This window comes from Leguminivora glycinivorella, chromosome 22 (genome assembly GCF_023078275.1).
Source record: "Leguminivora glycinivorella isolate SPB_JAAS2020 chromosome 22, LegGlyc_1.1, whole genome shotgun sequence".
NCBI classification, from domain to species: Eukaryota; Metazoa; Arthropoda; class Insecta; order Lepidoptera; family Tortricidae; genus Leguminivora; species Leguminivora glycinivorella.
The window spans coordinates 10526061-10548908 of record NC_062992.1 but is presented as its reverse complement, the minus strand read 5'-3'; the positions used below and the strand labels follow the sequence as shown (position 1 = coordinate 10548908).

At 41.9% G+C, this 22848-nt stretch overlaps 1 protein-coding gene across 1 annotated transcript in view; it reads left to right on the top strand.

Annotated features, from left to right (window-relative positions):
* Positions 1–22848, top strand: part of LOC125238103 (prolow-density lipoprotein receptor-related protein 1) — a 214214-nt gene that overhangs the window by 19961 nt on the left and 171405 nt on the right. The window contains exons 2-12 of the mRNA XM_048145391.1: positions 10748–10915; positions 11438–11530; positions 12016–12180; positions 13209–13355; positions 13856–13969; positions 14635–14757; positions 15777–15924; positions 16394–16509; positions 18935–19121; positions 19691–19916; positions 20728–20920. Of these exons, the coding sequence (XP_048001348.1) occupies positions 10748–10915; positions 11438–11530; positions 12016–12180; positions 13209–13355; positions 13856–13969; positions 14635–14757; positions 15777–15924; positions 16394–16509; positions 18935–19121; positions 19691–19916; positions 20728–20920 (1680 nt within the window). The remainder of the gene's footprint in view (positions 1–10747; positions 10916–11437; positions 11531–12015; positions 12181–13208; positions 13356–13855; positions 13970–14634; positions 14758–15776; positions 15925–16393; positions 16510–18934; positions 19122–19690; positions 19917–20727; positions 20921–22848) is intronic.

Sequence of the window (22848 nt, the reverse complement as noted above, 5' to 3'; positions counted from 1 at the left end):
GATAAGTTTTTTGACCAATGTACCTGACATCTCTCTTTTGATTTTAGAATAGAATAGAATAGAATATGTTTACCTATTTTCCTTCCTTTTTTTATATACTTTACTGGACTCTTATTATGACTTTATTCTTGATCTTTAATTCTTTATATTAATTATTACTGTCTTATTTTAAATTATTTGTTTACTGGTTAAAATTGTATTTCACTAATGTACCTGATATTCAACTAAGATTTTTTATTTTATTTTATGTATTTCATTCTGATTTTAATTCTTGTAAAATTTGTTTTGTCATATTTTTAGCTGTAGTGTAAATATTGTATTTGCATGCATGTCGATGTGTTTTTATGCAAATAAATGAATGAATATGAATATGAACATTACAAACTTAAACCCGCCATTTTAGGGAAGTGGCGAAAATCGCCTCAATTTGTCGCTCCGTTTTACCATGTAAGTCGGACAAACAAACAGACATACACACTTTCCCATTTATAATACGAGTACCTACCGCTTTATGGATTTCATTTAGGTAGGTATACAATTTTCTATACGTTAGAAAGTATTATTTTGATTATAAGTTAAATCTAAGACTGTGTACCGCATATTGCCTGTAACTTAATGCTCAACCATCTTAAAATAATTGGGTACTCAGGTAAATGACTGATATCCTGTCCTTAGGTATGTAGCTATACTTAGTGGTCTAATAAAATACCTGTTCTTCGAACAACTCTTATGTGTTTATAGAAAATTTAAACCGTATCAGATGCCAAAGATATTTCATCGTGTTTTCTCAGTGAATTAGAATAAACTCTAAGTACAAAATCGACAGTAATCTTTACATCGCAGAAGGGCCCTTCAAAGTACAGTCAACCAATGTCTAGGGTTCCATAGACTATACTCTACAACCATGTCAAAATGACAAGCAGTAAGAGATTTCTTACAATCTGATTTATAACGTCCTGAGATAACGTCAGTAACAGAAGTTCTAGTAAAAAGCACCTTATTACTATGTATAAATACCCATCTTTTATGAAAAACCACGATTACATTACAGCGATTCTGTACAAATGAAAACGCGAGAGTTTAAAGTGTCATGTGATCCATACTTATTATTTAATATTATAAATAGGAAAGTGTGTGACGAATTGATGTGATTTTTTAAGTGGAGATAGTTGAAGGGATGGAGGATTGGCTACTTTTTGTCTCTTTCTAACCCGCCACTTCCCTAAAATGGGGGTTGGGGGAAGTTTGTATGGGTATTCCGCAATTATAGCATTTAACGAGAGCGAAGCCGCGGGCAAAACCTAGTATGTAAATATAAAATAAAAAAATAAATAAAGAAATATTATAGGACATTCTTACACAGATTGACTGAGCCACACGGTAAGCTCAAGAAGGCTTGTGTTGTGGGTACTCAGACAACGATATATATAATATACAAATACTTATATACATAGTAAACATCCATGACTCGGGAACAAATCTCTGTGCTCATCACACAAATAAATGCCCTTACCGGGTGTTCAACTTTCGTATGAATATCGGTTTTTTAAAGAAACAACACTATTTTGTCTTTAGCTTCCGGTGTGTTTAGCCCGGCACTAATCATTTCCGGTAGCCATTACCTTACATTCTTTTCGCTCTCGATCTAGCTTGCGAACGCGTCGCTGCATTAAAATTCCCATTATTGCTAATTAAATAGTTAAAGTCACATTTTCCCAATAATTATCGTAAAATTAAGTTTAAACTCAGTGCTAGTCACATTATCAAAGTGGACAGGAAGAAAGCTCTGCTCCAAGAACAGTTCTGGGGTCAAGGAGACGGTAAGCCGGGCCCGCACGTGCGCCTTGCATACCAAGGCTGGTTTGTAAGCGAGCAGGAATCAATCCACTGGAACCTCATGCTAAAAAGGTATGTGACATATGCACTGTTTTTTCCCCAGTAAGTGTTTGTTTAAATCTCTAAAATTTCGAGTTATCTTTGTCAATTTCGTCTTAAAAGATATTTTATTAAATTACAGTCCGCTCAATTAGTTCATCATTAAACACCGGGATTCGAACCCGGGACCGCGGCGTAGCAGGCAGGGTCACTAACTCACTACGCGCCAGGCCAGACCGGTCGTCGAATCTTTCATGTACAGTATCCGCGAGTTTAGCCTAAAACTCATGTCGGCTCGGCTGTCATGTGGATGGGGTTTGTCTCAATAACCTGAGTTATGCAGACGATATGGTGCTGCTGAGCGCGTCGGTATGTGGGCTGCGCAAGCTGTTAAATATCTGCGAAACGTATGTAACAAATCACAGCCTTAAATATAATGTTGCCAAAAGCCAGTTCATGGTGTTTGAGTGCGGTAGCAAGAAGACAGTGGATGTTCCTACTATCTGCCTCAATGGTACCCCTATAGAGAGAGAGTGGACCATTTTAAGTACTTAGGCCATGTGATTGCATCCAACCTCAAAGACGACATGGACATGGAGCGAGAACGAAGGGCCCTGTCTGTCCGGGCGAATATGATCGCCCGCAGATTTGCTAGGTGCTCTAAAGAGGTGAGGGTCACATTGTTTAGAGCGTTTTGCACTTCCCTCTATACCTGCAATTTGTGGGCGTCGTATACGCAACGGGCATACAGGGCTCTTAAGGTCCAGTACAATAATGCTTTTCGGGTGTTGATGGGGCTGCCTCGTTTCTGTAGCGCATCGGGGATGTTCGCAGCGGCGCGCGTAGACTGTTTCTATACAACCATGCGTGCGCGTGCAGCATCCCTGGTGCGCAGGGTGCGCGTCAGCCCCAACAGCATCCTACAAATGATAGCGGGCAGGGTTGACTGTCCCTATTTAGCGCACTGCGAGGGATTGCATTCCGCAATGAGTGTTGTGTTGTTTTAAATTTAATATTGTATGCACTAACCCCTTAGTTTGTAAGTCCTACTAATAACATATGTGTCCATGGTTGCACGAAATAAAAATATTCATTCATTCATTCTAAACCGTCAATTCTAACTTTGACAGTGACTCGTGGTAGAGCTACGTGTAACATCTGTTCAGCGCTGACGCGTGAGTCAACGACTGCCCACTTGAGACAGTCTGCTTATCTGTGGGTCATGTCATGTAGATATGCGAGATGAAATTTAATGAGTAACCATTGATAGCATTATAATAATATGTTATGTAGAGTCCATTTATTGACCCCCGACGTAAAAACGACGGGGTGTTATAAGTTTGACGTGTCTGTCTGTCTATCTGTGGCATCGTAGCTCCCGAACGGATGAACCGATTTAGATTTAGTTTTTTTTTGTTTGAGTGTTCTTAGCCATGTTTCATAAAAATGTCGGGGGTTTTTCATAATTTTAATTTTGTGGTTAGGTTATCAAGCTTAAATGTTAATGAAGTTTTCCCCTCACTAGCTCGGAAACACGTGTTTTGTCCTTTAATACCAGCGGCTAAAAACGCATTTTATCCACTAGTGGGTAAAGTAATTTGACCTTGAATAAAGTCAAATTAACTGCTTTAAAATTGATTAAAGTAGGTGTATCTAGTAATAAAGATGATTTACCACCTGTGGAACTACTGGAAGCAGTGATAAACGCATTTTTGGGTTGTAGTTTCCTCACTATAGTGAGGGGAAAAGTTTGGTGTTACACTCGGGTGCAAATGTATTTTACTTCTCGTGTGTTAAAAAACTCGCAAGTTCAGGATTCTATTCTCGAACCACTCGCTTCGCTCGTGGTTCAACTATAGAATCCTTTCGCTTGCTCGTTTTTCAATTCCACACTCGGCGTTAAAATACAACTTTGCCCCCTTGTATAACAAATAAGTATTAAAATCATGTGTATTGTTACATGTTATGTTTTTAAGGATATTTGATTGATACACTTCGGTTTTGTTATTGAAATTGCGGCACTTGGTATGCTTGTTTTGACAAAGGTATCACCAACATTATGCATAATTATTATAAAAACATAACACAACAAACTTTTAACCTGTTTCTACATATGAATAATAGCATCAAGACCCACAGTAGTTATAAGTACATAAATTGCAATCACTGAAACTCTCGCCCATGTTAGCAATTTAGATTTTATTCTCATTGTCTTAAAATTAAATATCATACTATATGTGTGTCGGTATGCATGAAAGATAATCCCCAAGCTAGGTAAACATCTGATCTGACCGTCCGTATGTTATTCCGATCTGTTACCGAGAACGGGAATTATCAACCGCTATAGAAGTAAGTTTCTTGTCTAGTAAGGACATGCATCTTGAAGTTTTACAATAATAGGAGGTGCAAGCACAAATTGCTCGCCCTTAGAGTAGGTCAAAGGCGCCTAGCCTTCACAGATAACATACACTAGAGAAATTTAGTGGTGAAAATGGTGGTGTAACGGTTTTAGCACGCCAGCCGCGATAGCTGGAGACTCGGGTTCGATTCCCGGCTTCGCCACCAGTGGGCTTGATCGCTTTTTCTTTAGTGTATGGTAACTATTTCAGTTTATAATTTGTATATAGTAGTACTACTTAAAAACAAATAAAAAAATATTTAATAAAATAGTTTAATTAAGTAAATAAATATAAACTTTTATTAATAATAACACTTAAATAAAAATTTGGTACAATAAATATTATAAACTAGGCATTAAAAAAAATAATACTAAAACTAAAAATCTAAGTCAAAAGAGGGCCCCTGAGGCATAGTGCCCAAGATGCTGGCAGAATTTCCTCGCTGAATCGCAATACTTATACGTTGAGCGAGGAAGCTGCCAGCTCTTTTGTCCCCCGTAGTCTCAGTCAGCCGCTTCGCCAAGTCCTTGTATAAAATCTGGGCGCCCGGGCCCCACGGACCGAGGGTCTCGACGCCAAAAGCAACAAAGTTGTAATTGGCGTCGAGACCTCCGTACTTACGTCTTTTATGCGTCTCTGCAGCCTCTGCAGCCGCGCCCGCTTTCTTAGTGGTACCGTGAAGATGAGACGGGGCCAGTGTGTCCACACAGGTTGCATCCCACACCAGCACTCGTCCCATCCTCCACGGTATCAGCGACATTCCGTCGGGTCTCTTACCATCATCCCGCGCTATACCGGTCGGCTCTAATATTGCGGGCACGTTTACAGAGGTAAGAGACCGTCGGATAATGTCGTTAAGCGCGGCGTGACGCGACAAACGCCCCGCACTTCGCTGGCAAGAAAGGCCGTGGCGCCCCAGCTGGTCCACTTCGCTCCCGCAGTGGCATTTGTGGGAAGCACAAATTACAGCCCCCACCCTCAGTCCGACCGCCACTCGGAGGGTATTCCCATCGAGGTGTGTACCAGAATTCGGCGAAGGATAAGCGTTAAGCCAATGGCCGGCCTCCCTACAACCGGCTGCGAGCAACCGAGCGCGTTCAGCTCCTTCGCTGTTATCTAAACAGGAGGTATAAATTGTTTTACACAAAACATTATCCCAGCTCCTCTGTGATTTGGGATTATGTGGAAGGTCGTGGCCCGGGCAAGCTGATAGCCAGGCATTTCTAGCATCACCCAAGTCTGAGATCTCGTAGTTTATTATTAAATTTATTTTATATAAAGTTTATTATTCGTCAATAAAAAAAATTTTAAATAAATATATAAATAATTATTGGGGGACACCTGACAGCCCCAAACTAAGCAAAGCTTGTACTATGGGTGCTAGGCGACGATATACATACTTATCTTATACTTTTAAACGAGCAATTCTTGTATATTTATTTATTTATTTATTTATTTATATATATATTTATTTACACTGTAGATCTCGGAAACCGCTCTAACGATTTCGCAGAAATTTGTTATGTGGGGGTTTTTGGGGGTGAAAAATCGGTCTAACTTATCCTTAGGTCCCGGAAAACGCGAATTTTCGAGTTTTCATGCGTTTTTCTTCGCGCGCCATCTCGTGTGCAGTAGTTGTACTGTTAAGACAGAATTCTTTCGGTTGATGTAAGTACTATTTATTGCAAACACTAGATGGCGACACAGGTCAAGACTAAAACGAATAGAAAAATACACTATTTGAGTTTTTGTGGCGAAATGCGCGCCATCTCGTGTGGAGTAGTTGTGTTGTTAAGGCTAAGAATTCTTTCGCTCGATGTAGGTACTATTCATTTTTGAACTAGATGGCGACACATGTCAAGGATACGAAACGGAACCGAGCGAAGCTCGGTTGCCCAGATATTATAGATAAATACATTATTTACATAGAAAACATCTACGACTCAGGACCAAATATCTGTGCTCATCACATCGAAATGGCGTCTCGGTAAATTGATGTCGCTGTACAAATAAACGCCCTTACCGGGATTCGAACCCGGGACCGCGGCTTAGCAGGCAGGGTCACTACGAACTACGCCAGACCGGTCGTCGATTTGTTACATTCTTCAATATAGGATTGGTTCAGAGTTTTGGAACATCTTTGTTTTGATATGTGCCGCAACGACAGTACTGGGCTGGGTCCGTAGGTAGTGTGCAATCGCTAACGCTCAGTGCCGAACGATACGCAGCTGTTGTATTTATTGCTATTGGTCACTTGTCTATAAATTCAGTAGTCACTGATTAGGAAAGGGAACCAACTAGATCTATATAGCACGTCTGCAGTAGGGTTCGAAATTGTAACACGATGACACGCCCGCGCAATCCGAGATCGGATCCCAACTTATCATTTTCTTAGAAGATTTTAATAGTGATTTGTTATACAAGGGGTAAAAGTTGTATTTTAACGCCGAGTGTGGAATTGAAAAACGAGCTAGTGAAAGGATTCTATTCTATAGTTGAACCATGAGCGAAGCGAGTGGTTCGAGAATAGAATCCTGAACTTAGCGAGTTTAAAAATACACGAGAAGTAAATTACATTTGCACCCGTGTGTTACACAAAACTTTTCCCCTCACTATAGCGAGGAAACTACACCGCAAAAAATGCGTTTATCACTGCTTCCAGTAGTTCCACAGGTGGTAAATCATCTACATTACTAAATTCACCTACTTTTATCAATTTTAAAGCAGTTAATTTGACTACATTCAAGGTCAAATTACTTTATCCACTAGTGGATAAAACGCGTTTTTACCCGGTGGCATCAAGGGATAAAACACGTGTTTCCGAGCTAGTGAGGGGAAAAATATAATATATCTAGCGCAGCCATTTCTTGGAGAAACTTAGATTTAAATTATATACTATGTAGTTATAAATGTATGTACTTACAGTGTAGGTATTGTAATTGCCGTATTATTGTCCTAGTATTTATTTATTTTATTTATAATTGCCATAAAAAGAATAAAGTATGTAATAGCTTCGTAGAAGATACCTTTAACTGGTCTTGAGACCTTGGCTCGCTGCGTTTGTTTAATGACACGTCTCAGGTCGTGTGACTTCAAGATAACGGCGTCCGGCGACTGCCCCCACAAATAGGGGGAGGGAGAAATAATCTTTAACTAATTTCTACATTTTACCTTAGTATTCTGGCGGTTTAACACAACTTGCCGCCCTCCTGCGCGAGCGCATAGGCGTCATCCATATATTACGTCACAGTGTAAGGGGGGGGGGGAGGGGTCATACTAAATGTGACAATCCCTGTTAAAGGGATACAAAAAAGCGTGACATAGGGGGGGGAGGGGTCCAAAAACCTGAAATTTGGTGTGACGTAATATGTGGATGATCCCTATCGCGATTACCAAACTTTTTTTTTAGAATAGAATGGAATAGATTCGTTTTTAATTATATCGTGGCTAAAAAAGTTAATCTACCGGCCCAGCCTAAGTGATAATCGTTGGCGCTAAGTCGATTGAAACGCAGTTTTTCTCTGTCGCGTCACTGCAGTAGAGCGACAGGGATAACTAGCTATGAAATGTTTAGCGTTTGAGACGTTGTTGGCTAATGGCTACCCTGTACTTTCTTTAGTAGTAGGCCTAGCACATAATTGCGACAAGAGTATGTCGCCGCGAGATAGATGACACATCTTCTTCTAACTGTATTAATGACATAAAGACGGGTATAGTCTATCTCGCGGCGATATACTCTCGCGGCAATCATGTGCTAACCATACAGCTAACTACAGCCCAGTAGCCGGGTTAACCATATACGTTACAATATAAATAATGCATACAGAGCTGTTTGTTTCAATCCCGCTCGCATTCAACGAACCTATTAGGCCATGATTGGCTCCGTGTAAGAGGGGACTCGTATGCGACGTCACGCACTCACAGAAGGTACAGACTATCTACAGACTCCTCATAATGTAACGGTACTATTATAAAATACTAAATGGTGTTGCTGATAAATTAACCTCGAATAAGTAAAATGGCGTATAAGAGTATGGGCGTCGAAAGTAAAGGCTCATTTTGTGTCATCGTGCTGACCAAGTTAGCTAGTTCATATTGTTGATATTTGTCTATGTCTATGTCTATGTCTTTTATGGATATAATATGCATACAGAACTGTTTGTTTCATTCCTCTCGCATTCAACGAACCTATTAGGCCATGATTGGCTCCGTGTAAGAGGGGACTCGTATGCGACGTCACGCACTCATAGACTATCTACAGACTCCTCATAATATCGTACTTCTACAAAGACCTAGTAAGGGCCGGTTGTATCAAACCATCTGTCACCGTTAAACCGTTCGTTAAAAAAAATTTGTATGGGAAGTTCCACAGACGTCTGCTGCCTGATGATGATGTGTCTGCACTGAGAGAAATTTGCATTGTGAATTTAACAAGTTCGACTTGTTGCGGTTTATCCGTTTGAATTAGCCAAACGTATGTTTAAAACAATATGTGTCAGGTTGTTTTTATAAAATCGACTTGTTGATTCAAATATATTGCCGATTCAAATGACAAGTAGCTTGTTGTTTGAACCAAAGAGCACGTAGGCGCTATTTTAACCAAAAAACTTGTTGAACGAACATGAAAACTGGTTTTATTTTCTCTCAGTGTGTTAAATTTGGTTGATGCAACTGGCCCTTATTCTGCGTTCTTTCCGACGTACTTTTACGTACGAATTATAAAAACACGGTAAATTCCTTAAATATAATTTTGCCAGGAAACTTTGCTGGAAATTTCAAGGAGTGTTCGTTACATGTTGTGTATTGATCATGTACACATAGATTTGATCGTCATGGACTTCTAATTCTCAGTTCAAAATCTGAGATTGTAGATTTAATAAAAAACATGCGAATTGCCTCGGTCGAGGCACGTCTACTGAGCATTTTGCCGTGCGAGAAAATTGTCTCGCGATGTGCCTAAGGCCTGGGGGCCGATTTTTGAGTCTCACGGCGTTCGAATTCAGAAAATTGTCACTGAAAATAATAGGCAATTCACCGTTTTCAACCAGTATTTTAGTGACAGTGAGACTCAAAAATCGGCCCCCTGATTTAGACGGCGTGCGAACTCGCATGCGATTTTAGTTACATTGCGAGCTGTTGAGGTTGCATACAATTTTGCACAGCCATCAAATACCGCAATGTAATAAAACTCGTATGCGAGTACTCGTACCGTCTAAATGGGCACTTACTCTGTATGGACTCTGCTAATCAATCAACAATTTTCTGAACAAGGTTACCCGTATAGGTATAGTTAATTATTATTATAATCGGGTTTACTCTTGGCCACAGACGAGATCCCTTAAAGGGATAAGCTTGCCTTTGTACATAACCGTTATAATTATTTACTGTACATGTAATTTGTTCTGTACAATAAAGTGTTTACTACTACTACTACTACTAGCCAAAGGCAAAGATAGAGTGGCCTACGATAGAGTGAGCTCGCCCAGAAGATCCCTGTTCACCCTAGATTTGAAGGTTGCCGAGTATTAGCAGACAAGTGATCTGTGTCAAGTGGGCACATGAATCCTGCGTATATGGTGTAGTTTATATACAAATAAACTGTGTGATAGTTAGGTGTTTTAATAAAATCGCTCATTTTATTAAATTTCCACCACCAAATTCAGTAAAGTTGCGAATTAGTATAAAAATAACATTATTAATTTATTGATAAGCTATAATCACATATTCAAGCATCCAATGCAATATCCTGAAAAAATCCGCATGTGTCCGTCCTTACTGATAAGGAAGGTTACAATGTAGGATGCATCTAATCTAAAAAAAATACCTACGAGGGTAATTTACATCACACATCCATACTATACTAATGTTATATGGGAAAGTGTGTGTGTCTGTTTGTTTAGTCCGTCTTTCACGGCAAAACGGAGCTACAAATTGTAGAAGATAGAAGACAAAGAATGTTTTCGATATTTTGATTGCAATTTGCAAGCAAATACACAACAATGCCGAAAAAACGTGAAGCGTCTGACATCTACCTTGACCTTTCTTTATGACCTTTCTGCATACTTTGGTAGTATTTTCAGAACGCCAGTTGTTTTTAGTCGGAGCTGACCTTGCGGCCTTTCAGTATCGCTGGAAATGTTAAATTGTTGTTTCTGCATTTATTGAGATTTTATGCAGAAATGGTTTTCTTTGTTATACATTTTAGATTTATTCCTTGCCGGCTATATTTCGCAACTCGTATAACCGAGCAACCTTCAAATCAAGGGTGAACAGGCATCTTCTGGGAGAGCTCGCTCCATCTTAGGCCACGTCTTCGCCTCGGCTAGTCTGTGGCCATGAGTGCTTACTAATTTATAATAAAAAATAATCTTGATAATCTAAAAATCGATCAGAAATCACGCTAGTATCCCAAGTTTCTAACTCTTCGATTATTTTCAATCAAAGACATAATATTTCTTTATTTTACATTCTAGGTATACCAGGCGAGGAGTTATCATTCCCCTCGCTCGGCACCGAGGACGGCGTCACCTCATGCGCGGCGGGCCAGTTCCTCTGCCGCGACGGCTCCCGCTGCGTGCCCGCTGCGTGGCGCTGCGACGCGCGCGACCACTGCCCCGACGGCTCGGATGAGATACACTGCGGTACGTAGCCCCTGTCACACTGCCAGCCAGTTCCTCTGCCGCGACGCTCACGCTGCGTGCCCGCTGCGTGGCGCTGCGACGCGCGCGACCACTGCCCCGACGGCTCGGACGAGATACACTGCGGTACGTAGCCCCTGTCACACTGCCAGCCAGTTCCTCTGCCGCGACGGTCCCGCTGCGTGCCCGCTGCGTGGCGCTGCGACGCGCGCGACCACTGCCCCGACGGCTCGGACGAGATACACTACGGTACGTAGCCCCTGTCACACTGCCAGCCAGTTCCTCTGCCGCGACGCTCACGCTGCGTGCCCGCTGCGTGGCGCTGCGACGCGCGCGACCACTGCCCCGACGGCTCGGACGAGATACACTGCGGTACGTAGCCCCTGTCACACTGCCAGCCAGTTCCTCTGCCGCGACGGTCCCGCTGCGTGCCCGCTGCGTGGCGCTGCGACGCGCGCGACCACTGCCCCGACGGCTCGGACGAGATACACTGCGGTACGTAGCCCCTGTCACACTGCCAGCCAGTTCCTCTGCCGCGACGGTCCCGCTGCGTGCCCGCTGCGTGGCGCTGCGACGCGCGCGACCACTGCCCCGACGGCTCGGACGAGATACACTGCGGTACGTAGCCCCTGTCACACTGCCAGCCAGTTCCTCTGCCGCGACGGCTCCCGCTGCGTGCCCGCTGCGTGGCGCTGCGACGCGCGCGACCACTGCCCCAGCGGTTCGGACGATATGCGCTGCGGTATGCAGCCCCTGTCCTGTGACACTGCCGGCGTCACCTGTGGGCCAGACGCTGAGTGCCCGCTGCGTGCCTGCTGCGGTACGTATTAGGCTCTCTGACACCGAAAGGCCTCACGTGGGTCATCGCACACCATGCGTTTCAAGAGAAATGTCCTCCTACGATAGTTCCAACTATGGAAGGAGCCCCCTACTGTGCTTTACCCGAAAGGCTTACAGTATGGGTTTTCTCAGAAAAAATGTGCATAATTTCAAAAGGTCAACGACCTATGTAACCTCTGGATTTGCATTCTCGCCCCGTTTTGTCTGCCACCGACGAGATATCAACAAAAATCGCACGACTAACATAACTCATCTCCTTCCAGAGCACCTAACACCTATCGCCACGAAGACCATCTCCAAAGGATCGTCGGGCTGCAGCCCGGGCCAGTTCAAATGCAGCAGCGGCCGCTGCATACCGGCCGCGTGGCGGTGCGACGGCGACGCGGACTGCGGGAAGCGGGACAACTCCGATGAAAACCCTTTCATGTGTACGTACATACTGTGACCCAAACTGAATCTTGGCCTCCAAGAACATACCATTACCGATCCTGCTTACTTGCTTAGTTAGTGCCTGTTAATGTAAGGCTCGGCTCGAGTGCACATTTATATTGGGCGTACAGCGGGGCGGAGCGTGCGGCGTGCATGTCAAACAATTGAAGCTCATAAGTCATACAGGTGTCCTGAGTCGACGATGCATAGAATGTACGCACGCTCGTTTGCCCCGCTCCCGGTACACGCCCCGCCGAACGCTCCATTCCAGGCATCCACTCAGGCTTTATATTGACGTGGAGCTGAAGCAGATTCGCCGCTAGGCCGCCACACTGTTCTCCTAGCGATACCTGGGCCGACCCACCGGACGGTCACCAGTCAGACGCCTGTAGTAATCCCAAAAGGAAAACTAGGCAAAAACAACTCATAACGGGGGTGTTCACAGGCCATTACGGGATCAAAGGAATTTCGGCCAAGATGGGACACGCTGACAACACTGATTGTCGCATGTGTGGTGAAGAGGAAGAGACCGTCAGACGTCTAATGTGTGAATGTCACGCCCTCGCCAGACAAAGAATGGAGAACTTTGGAGCAGGTTATCTGGTGCCAAAGGAATTTAAAGAGCTACCAATGAGCCTCATCATCCGATACGTGGAGATGGTCGAGAAGCTCCTGAATAGCTGAAGGATCTTAGGATCGTAGGGGGTAATTGCACAAAAGATCCCAATGGGTCGAAGTGTATGTGTAAGGGCCCCCGCAGATTTAAGATGAGATAAGATAATCCCAAAAGAGATGAACATTAAACTGCTTAAGGTTCAGTGTCACTTTTAGCAAAGATTTTGAAAAAAAAAAACGAAATTGTGAAAACTGACAGATTGCTAACCCATCGCCCACACTACAATAAAATTTAACTCATGTCCCACAGTCGACTAAGACTCTGGAATACGCAGATTATAAAGGCCAGGAGATGATAGGTGCATCAAATATTGTTTTCCATAAAAAAAAACTATTTTTATATTTATTACAGGTCAGAAGGAGTTCAAATGCCCAAACAACACAGCGCTGTGCGCGATACCCATATTCGGGATATTCGAATGCGTCCCTATCCGGACATTCTGCGATGGTGTACCCGACTGCCGGGACCGTTCTGACGAGTGGAAGATCTGTAACAACTGTGAGTACATAAGCAATTGTGCGATAACTCTAGACGGGGTATTTGCGTCCCTATCGGTCGTTCTGCGATGGTATACCCGTCTGCCGAGACCGTTCCGTCGACTGGAAGGTCTGTTTCCCTTAGCGGTGTGTTTGAGATTTGAGTCCCTATCCGATCATTTTGCGATTCTTTACGGGACTGCTGAGACAGTTCAGATGAGTGGGACATTTGTGACAACTGTGAGTACACTGTGTGACACACCTTACGGGAGTAACCCCCCTTAACTCGATTCGCTTATTGTATATCTGCCGCGGATGTTCTCCTTTACAGGTCGCAATTCTCAACCGATTCTCATCAAAATTCGTGGCCAAATTCAATAATTTAACGCCATTGGCGTGTATAAAGTGTGGGTATAAAAGTTTTTGAAGCATTTATTGTGATCCTGACTTCCCATTACATTTTAACTGTACATGAAATCTGCTGTTATAAGTAATTCTAACACAAGTACATTTCTGTTTCAGTCACAACAGACCAGTGCGGCCCTCTAAACTGCGCGGAGGGCTGTAAACCTACTCACGAAGGGCTTAGGTGCTACTGTCAGGATGGATATCAACCTGTCAACGGGAAATGCGAAGGTACGTAGATTATAACCTATTCTTTATATTGTAGGTATTTATACTATTTATTTTAGTAAGATACAGCGGGGCAAATTTAGACGGGGGGGCAATTGTAACTAATCCATTTTTTTCATTATTACACTATGATGTTGACTTCTACGTGTATCCACTGAACACTCCTACCATATATAACCAGTGGACACTCTATTTAATAATGCAAACATTGTAAAACATGGAAAAAAATGGACCAGTTACATTGGCCCCCAGTCGAGATTTGCCCCGCTGTACATTATATAATAAAGTGGATAAATTCACTACACCCAAACACCCGCATGAAGGTTATTGTAAGGATGTGGGTAACTATCAGCATGACAACGGGAAATGCGAAGATATGTTGGTTCAATATAGGGATATTGGGAGGAAAGATCGGGAATGCTCGAAGCCGTATGCGGCTCTTATGCGGTATGGCCGTACTCATATTACCCGGGAACCTTTAAATCAAGAGTGAACACTGAACAGGCTCTTCTGGGCTAGCTCACTCCATCGTAGGCCACGTCTTTGCCTTAATCTGTGGCCAAGAGTAAGCCCATTTATAATAATAATAAATAACCTAGGCTCCTATGAGCCATGAGAAAAGAAACATGACAACTTGAGAAGCTCTAACCCAGCTTTGTGTTTTGCAGATTTCGACGAATGCCAACTAGAGGCGACATGTCCACAATGGTGTCGGAACACTCCCGGCTCTTATACATGTCTCTGCGCTCCCGGGTACAAGATGTTCAACAGCTCTTGTGTTGCTGTCAATGGTAAATATGTCACAGATATACAAGTTTTCAACACACCCGGCTCTTATGGCCTGTGTGCTCCCGGGTACAAGATGTTTAACAGCTCTTGTGTTGCTGTCAATGGTAAATATGTCACAGATATACAAGTTTTCAACACACCCGGCTCTTATAGCCTGTGTGCTCCCGGGTACAAGATGTTTAACAGCTCTTGTGTTGCTGTCAATGGTAAATATGTCACAGATATACAAGTTCAACACACCCGGCTCTTATAGCCTGTGTGCTCCCGGGTACAAGATGTTCAACAGCTCTTGTGTTGCTGTCAATGGTAAATATGTCACAGATATACAAGTTTTCAACACACCCGGCTCTTATAGCCTGTGTGCTCCCGGGTACAAGATGTTCAACAGCTCTTGTGTTGCTGTCAATGGTAAATATGTCACAGATATACAAGTTCAACACACCCGGCTCTTATAGCCTGTGTGCTCCCAGGTACAAGATGTTAAACAGCTCTTGTGTTCCTGTCAATGGTAAATATGTCACAGATATACAAGTTCAACACACCCGGCTCTTATAGCCTGTGTGCTCCCGGGTACAAGATGTTTAACAGCTCTTGTGTTGCTGTCAATGGTAAATATGTCACAGATATACAAGTTTTCAACACACCCGGCTCTTATAGCCTGTGTGCTCCCGGGTACAAGATGTTCAACGGCTCTTGTGTTGGCGTCAACATTTCTCACAGATAGACAAGTTTTCAACACACATAATTTTAATTCTAATGACTTAAAAACTTTGCTCTTGTTGATGGAGTCAACGGTCAACGCCTATAATTTAATGTGCGACAATATAGGTGATCTAATTCCAACAAGGCCTAGCTACCCTTCGGGTTGGAAGGTCAGATGGCAGTTGCTTTCGTAAAACTAGTGCCTATGCCAAATCTTGGGAGTAGTTGTCAAAACGGACTCCAGGCTCCCATGAGCCGCGGCGAATGCCGGGATAACGCAAGGAGGATGATGAAGAGTTTAAATTTGAATATATTTCAGATCCGCCGGACGAGCCAGTATCCTTACTAGTGATAACCCAGAAGGGTATATCCCGAATTTGGCCCGACGACAACGCTCCGCCTAAGAAGGAGAACCTCACGCTTTCGGCGCTACAAGTTAAGGCTATGGACTTTGACTATTCAAACAGGTAAATATGTATACACAACTTTATTGCTTTTTCAAATGCAAATGTTATTTTCTCAAACATGCAATGAAATATTGTCTTTACGTTCCTTAAAATGGACTGGGAAGTATCGCTTTTTGGGCGCAACAACTCGAGAGGACTGTTAAGGGATTTCATATTATTTTTTAGGCCTAGGCCTGCAAAGTAACTTTTTTTTATAAAATATTGTCCTTTAGAGCATTTTATTTTTATTTCATTGTATGTTTGAGAAAAGCACTATACATGCTTCGGCGTGAAAACGGATTCCCGGCCTCGTATCCTATCCTTTATACCCACTTGGCCGGAAATCCTCATTTTCCCGGCCTCTGATGTAATGTACTATTTAAACATCAAATTTTGACGAAATTATTGTGTTTGGTGTTTACCCTCGCAGAGGTGTGGATAACAACATAGCCAACTTGATCTGAATCATTTTTTTTTTTTAATTTTCCAGATCTTTCTGCTACGTGCACCACAACCTCAGCCGCTCTGGCATAATGTGCGTATCTGTAGATGACTTCTCTAAGAAATGGCACCGCAATCCACCGACGCTGTTCCCTTCTGTTGACTGTAAGTAGCCATAGCCATGCAACTATAACAGCGATTAAAACTAAGAATTACCAACAAATCTTATAAGCAGCGTCCAAACGATACTTGGGACTGTATCACTTACGGCCCGGCCACAACATTGGTCTAAGCGCGGCAGCGGTGAGCGGCGGCCATACATTGGAGCGAAACACAGCGATGGGACTTTTCATTCGCACGTATGGCTGCCGCTTACCGCTGTCGCGCTTAGACCGATGTCGTGGCTGGGCCGTTAGAGCCCAATGCGAAAACGACGCGACAGGTGTATGCGTCCAGAGGTGGGGGGGGGGGGGGATAACATGATTTATTATGCCATAAGTGTAAGGCCTGAGTGGACGCTTGCAGCGGAGCGGGCTCGGCTAGCGTCAGCTCAGAACACTTGTATACTTTAATAGAGATGACGACTGCATAAAAAAAATGGCATTCTGTTTAGTCCCTCAGTTAGATCGCCCAAAAATACTGAACACATATTTTTCGCTTTTACTAATTAATGAAAAAATACAAAGACATAGAGCATCAAAGTTCCGGAATGGGGGCTTGTGAAGTCACTTCTAAGTAAAAATTGTACCTAGGCGTGACGTCACGCGAAACTTCAACGCACTGTACCGTCGTCATTTTTCGTTTACGAGAAAAAAGAAAAAATAGGTGTCTAAAATTCGGGTTACTAATGTATTACCGAAAGTTATTTGCCAGATTTTCACATCCCAAACAATGTATCCCAAAAATTTAAAAGGCAACTCATCATTTCCCAACTTATCGTGTGACATATACATATTTGCCAAAATAATGATATCCAAATAAATATTTAGACATTTCCTTACTTTGGCAATGTTCATTTTACCAAACTTCAATTAATCAAAATGATTAATTGCCAACCAATATTATCCCAAAAGAAAAAAAGCCAAATCTAACATTTGGTAAAACATTTCTTGGGCATTTTTTATTTTAACAAACCTTGTTTACTCAAACCGAGTAGTTGACAAAAATATAAATAAACAACATTTACTTTGACATTTTTTTATATTACCAAATCTTAATGTATTCGAAATAAACCTACTTTTTAGCAACATTTTGTGTGGGGGTCGCAGTTCTAACCTAACCTAAACCTACTTTCTTCGCAACAGTTTTGTGTGGGGGTCGCAATTCTAACCTAACCTAAACCTACTTTCTTAGCAAAGTTTTGTGTGGGGGTCGCAGTTCCAACCTAACCTACACCCACTTTCTTAGCAACAGGTTAGGTTAGAACTGCGACCTCCAGGTCGCAGTTCTAACCTAAACTAAACCTACTTTCTTCGCAACAGTTTTGTGTGGGGGTCGCAGTTCTAACCTAACCTAAACCTACTTTCTTATCAACAGTTTTGTGTGGAGATCGCAGTTCTAACCTAACCTAAACCTATTTTCTTCGCAACAGTTTTGTGTGGGGGTCACAGTTCTAACCTAACTTAAACCTACTTTCTTAGCAACAGTTTTGTGTGGGGGTCGCAGTTCGAACCTAACCTAAACCTACTTTCTTCGCAACAGTTCTGTGTGAGGGTCGCAGTTCTAACCTAACCTAAACCTACTTTTTTAGCAACATTTTGTGTGGGGGTCGCAGTTCCAACCTAACCTAAACCTACTTTCTTAGCAACAGTTTTGTTTAGGGGTCGCAGTTCCAACCTAACCTAAACCTACATTTAGGTTTTTAGGCTATGTTTAGGTTTTTAAAGATTATTTGACTCGTCATAATTATGGTATTTTCGTCAAAAGTGTTTGTGGGAAGCAAACGTGTAAGTGGTTGTTAAAATCTGTTTGGGAAATGAAATTCGGTAAATGAAAACAATCATGTTAAAACACTTGTCAAAAAGTGGTTTTGCATGGTGTGTTTTTAAGGAAAAATTTTTTTACTAAACAAATTATTTGACTAAATAATTTTGTCCAGTAATTAATTTGACGAAAGTAAAGTTGAGCAAACTTTTCTAGTCAAAGTGAAACATTTGCGAAATGAACAGTTGGGGTTATAAAAGTTGCATTACAACAGTTTGGGAAATTATCATTTGACGGATTTTAACGTTGTCAAATGTTATTATGGGAAAGATTGAGTTGACAAACGTGTAGTTGGCAAAATTCGTTTGGGAAATGAAATTCGACAAAAAAATTTTCGGTAAATTAAAAGGATCCCCTAAAATTCTTTGATAATCTAACTGACGGACTAATTTGTTTTTTTTAGTCGTCTCGCCTATTGTTTGACACACACGCTGTACGCCCCGCTTCGCTGTACCCCAATATGACCATGCCCTCAGGTCTTATACTAGGAATCGGTTGCACCAAACCGTCAGCCACCGAATTTAGCGTTTGCAATTTTTTTTTACTTCTGCTGCGTGATGTTGATATGTCTGTTAACTGGCTCTAAATCTTCATAACTTTGTTCCAGCGGTAAACTTCATGGCGTTGGATTGGGTATCGGGGGCCTGGTACCTTGTCGACGGAGCGGCGGGCGCCATGTTCGTGTGCTCGCGCGACCTGGCGCACTGCCGCCTGCTGCAGGACTCCTTGGCTAAGCTGCGCGGGCTCGCCATCGACCCCACGCCGCCTGCCAACAATGATAACCAGCCTCATGGGTCAGTAGCGACATATTTCACTTTTCGACCTGTCGAAGGCTTTTGATTGGGTACTCACAACGTTCATTAAACGAAACTAATCTAATAAGGATTTATAAAATAATACACGTTACTACGTTTCTTCTTGCCTTTTGGTTAGAAAACATTCGGTAGTTAAAAATGAAACGCAGTAAGTTTAATCATGTGTAGTTCTTGGAGTACACCAAGGGTCTATCCTTGAACCTCCACTGTTTTTGTGGTACAAATTTATGTGTCGTCTTCTACAAGACTCCTTCGCTTTAAGCGTCTAGGACTAACCATCGAAACTATGTCGCTTATGTAGAATGAAAATAAAATCATAGACTCAAAATGAAATTATTTCACCAGTAACAGTCAATGAAAATATTACATGGCCTACATGCAAATATTGGCTCTGCTGTGTGAAGTTTTCTGATCTACTGATCCAGCAATCTTATCAGATATTCTACTCGAATGCTTACTGTTCCAGTCGGTAATTTAATTTAAGTTTCTTCCAAGGCAGACTATTCCTAATTTTAATATATTTTTAACTTGTACTTTTTTTATTGCAGATTCATATTCTGGTCCGTGTGGGGCGGTTCACCGGCGCGCGTGGTCCGCACTGAACTTTGGGGCGGAGCGCCTATGGACCTCGCTTCATCTCGTGTAGTATACCCTACGGCTTTGACGATAGACTTGACTAACAAGTGGCTCTACTGGGTCGACGCTTATATGGACAGCGTCGAGAGAAGCGACTACTATGGAGGGAATAGGGTCACTGTATACCGCTCTTATGAGGTTAGTATTTCGATTTATTTAAGTTACCATTTTAACAGTGCTCTGGGTAGCTCCTTTGGATTTCGTCTCATCTCGCGTGGTCTACCCTACGGCTTTGACGATAGACTTGACTAACAAGTGGCTCTACTGGGTCGACGCTTATATGGACAGCGTCGAAAGAAGCGACTACTATGGAGGGTATAGGGTCATATACCGCTGTTATGAGGTTAGTATTTCGATTTATTTAAGTTACCATTTTAACAGTGCTCTGGGGAGCGCTTATGGATGCCTCATCTCGCATAGTCGACCCAACCGCTTTGACGATAGACTTGACTAACAAGTGGCTCTACTGGGTCGACGCTTATATGGACAGCGTCGAGAGAAGCGACTACTATGGAGGGAATAGAGTCACTGTATACCGCTCTTATGAGGTTAGTATTTCGATTTATATTAAGTTACTTACTCTGGATTGAACTAACAAATTTCTCTACTCGGTCAACGCTTATATAGACACCAAAATTTTACGACTGATTAAAAAAAAAAAGGCTTACAGATGGTTGCGATAAGGACTAAACTGATCTTTATTTGTTTATTTATTTTATTCCTTAAGAAACAACCAGTCTCATATTGTGACAATTGTTATAGTGTAAAGTACTAATATTATAGTCTTACAGTTTCCTTAATTCAACTATGTTAACTATTTTTACGCCAAGTCTTGAGATTAGTTGACAAGCGGACCCCAGGCTCCCATGAGCCGTGGAAAATGCCGGGATAACGCAAGGAAGATGATGAACTACGTTACGTAATTTTACAACAAACTTTTTTGTTTCAGTCCGAACGCGTATCCCTAATCTCAAACTTCGAAGCCTTCCTCTACTTACCCCAATGGGACAACCAGACCATACTGATGACGTCACGCTACGCACGCACACACGCGCGCACGCGGACACGCACACAGAAGAACATACCTGTGTCGTCACGGGTGACCGCTGCGTTGGTGTTCCATAGGCAGAGACAGCCAGTTGGTGAGTTATTTTAGACTTCACATGTATACATACAATGACGCCTGTGTCCCATAAACGATCCATACTAATATTATTTATTACTGTTCAATCCTTCCAAATGCAGCGTCATGTCATTTAGTCGCTCTGTCTCTCCCATTGCCACCACTTATTTGTTAGATCATAATCCGCTCACCCGTGTAAACTCAATTAAAGACCTTGGTATTATTTTTGATCACAAGCTTACCTTTTATCAGCACATAACATCTCTTGTGTCAGATTGCTATAAAAGACTGGGTTTCATCGTCCGTAACACGAAAAACTTCAATAACCCTAAAGTATTGCAGTTATTGTATACGGCTTTAGTTAGGAGTAAAATAGAATCGGCCTCGATGATCTGGAACCCTCATGAAAAACTATATATATTGCTCCTCGAAAAAGTTCAGAAAGCATTTCTTCGTTTTTTGTATAAAAAAACATATGGTTATTTCCTTTTCTCTACCCCACCAAATACTTACTTGGTATGTTAGGTTTCAACTCCCTAGAGATTAGACGTATTTCTAACTTGTTGTCCTTTACTTGTCAGATTTTAAGAGGAGATTCAGATTGCTCTGACCTGGTTAATAGAACGTGTAGCCTATTTGTTCCCGATAACTACTTACGTAGCCGCAACCATCGTCTTCTTGCGGAGAACGTGGCCCGAACTGTGACGCACCAACACTCTCCTTTATTTTATTCACGGGCTCTTTTAAATCAATTTTTAAACGTTGCACCAGAATGCGATTTGTTTAATGATAGATTTAGACAACTTCGCTCCTATTTTATACGTTTCTGTGAGCTATCTTTTTAATAATGCTTGTTTTATTTGTGTGTGTGCTTATACTTTTTGCTTATTTTAACATAATATTTCAATTTTACAGCGCATTGGCCTATAAGTATAAGCTGTAATGCTGTGAAATTTTTCTTGGAACAAATAAATAAATTATAAATTGGGAAAGTGTGTGTGTGTCTGTTTGTTTGTCCGTCTTTCACGGCAAAACGGAGCGATGAATTGACGTGATTTTTTAAGTGGAGATAGTTGAAGGGATGGAGAGTGACATAGGCTACTTTTTGTCTCTTTCTAACGCGAGCGAAGCCGCGAGCAAAAGCTAGTAGGGCATAAAAGAACGACACTCACCGACAACATAGAGTTCCATTGACATCGTTAATCTTAAGAGGTAACTATACCTTGTACTTTTAGCTGTTGGAAAAAGTGTAAACAAACCGGAGCCGTCAAATTTGACAGATCCAGGTGTAGTGAACCTTTTAAGGCCAGATCGAAGAACAAAATTGTAGGTGGCTACTTACTTGGTACTTTTTATTCACGGTGAGCCAATTTAATGTTTATAAACGCATAAATGGTAAGTAAGGTGAGAGTAACAATGCGATTCCTTGTATTTTTAGGTATTTAAAAAACTGAACAAACCGTCAAATAGTTGTTTATCAGGTACCGCTTGGTTCCTGTTAAAATTTTCGTATTTAAAAATAATTGAGCTACATACTATAGTCCGTTCCATTCCAAAAACATATACCTATTTTCGCTTAATTTTACCAAATACACATGTACAATTAGACAAGACGAGTGTAAGTACAAGTTTATAATGGGTCGGCAAACGCACATTGCTAATGTGAAACCAGAAAACTGGAGAAGATGCGAAGAACATGTCATCAAGGAAGAGAAGAAAATGAAAGAGTTAGACAACAAGATTGACGATTTGGCCGACAGAATAATAATAAATGTGACAGAATCATCTTCGTCTCCATCCTCATCGTCGTCATCGTCTTCACCAGAATAAAATAACGTATATATAAAGTATTGCGTTTTACTTAAAAATAAATAATTACATATGTTTTCACCATTAAACACATTGAATAGAACGACATATTTTTTTATATATTTTTTTATTATTTCT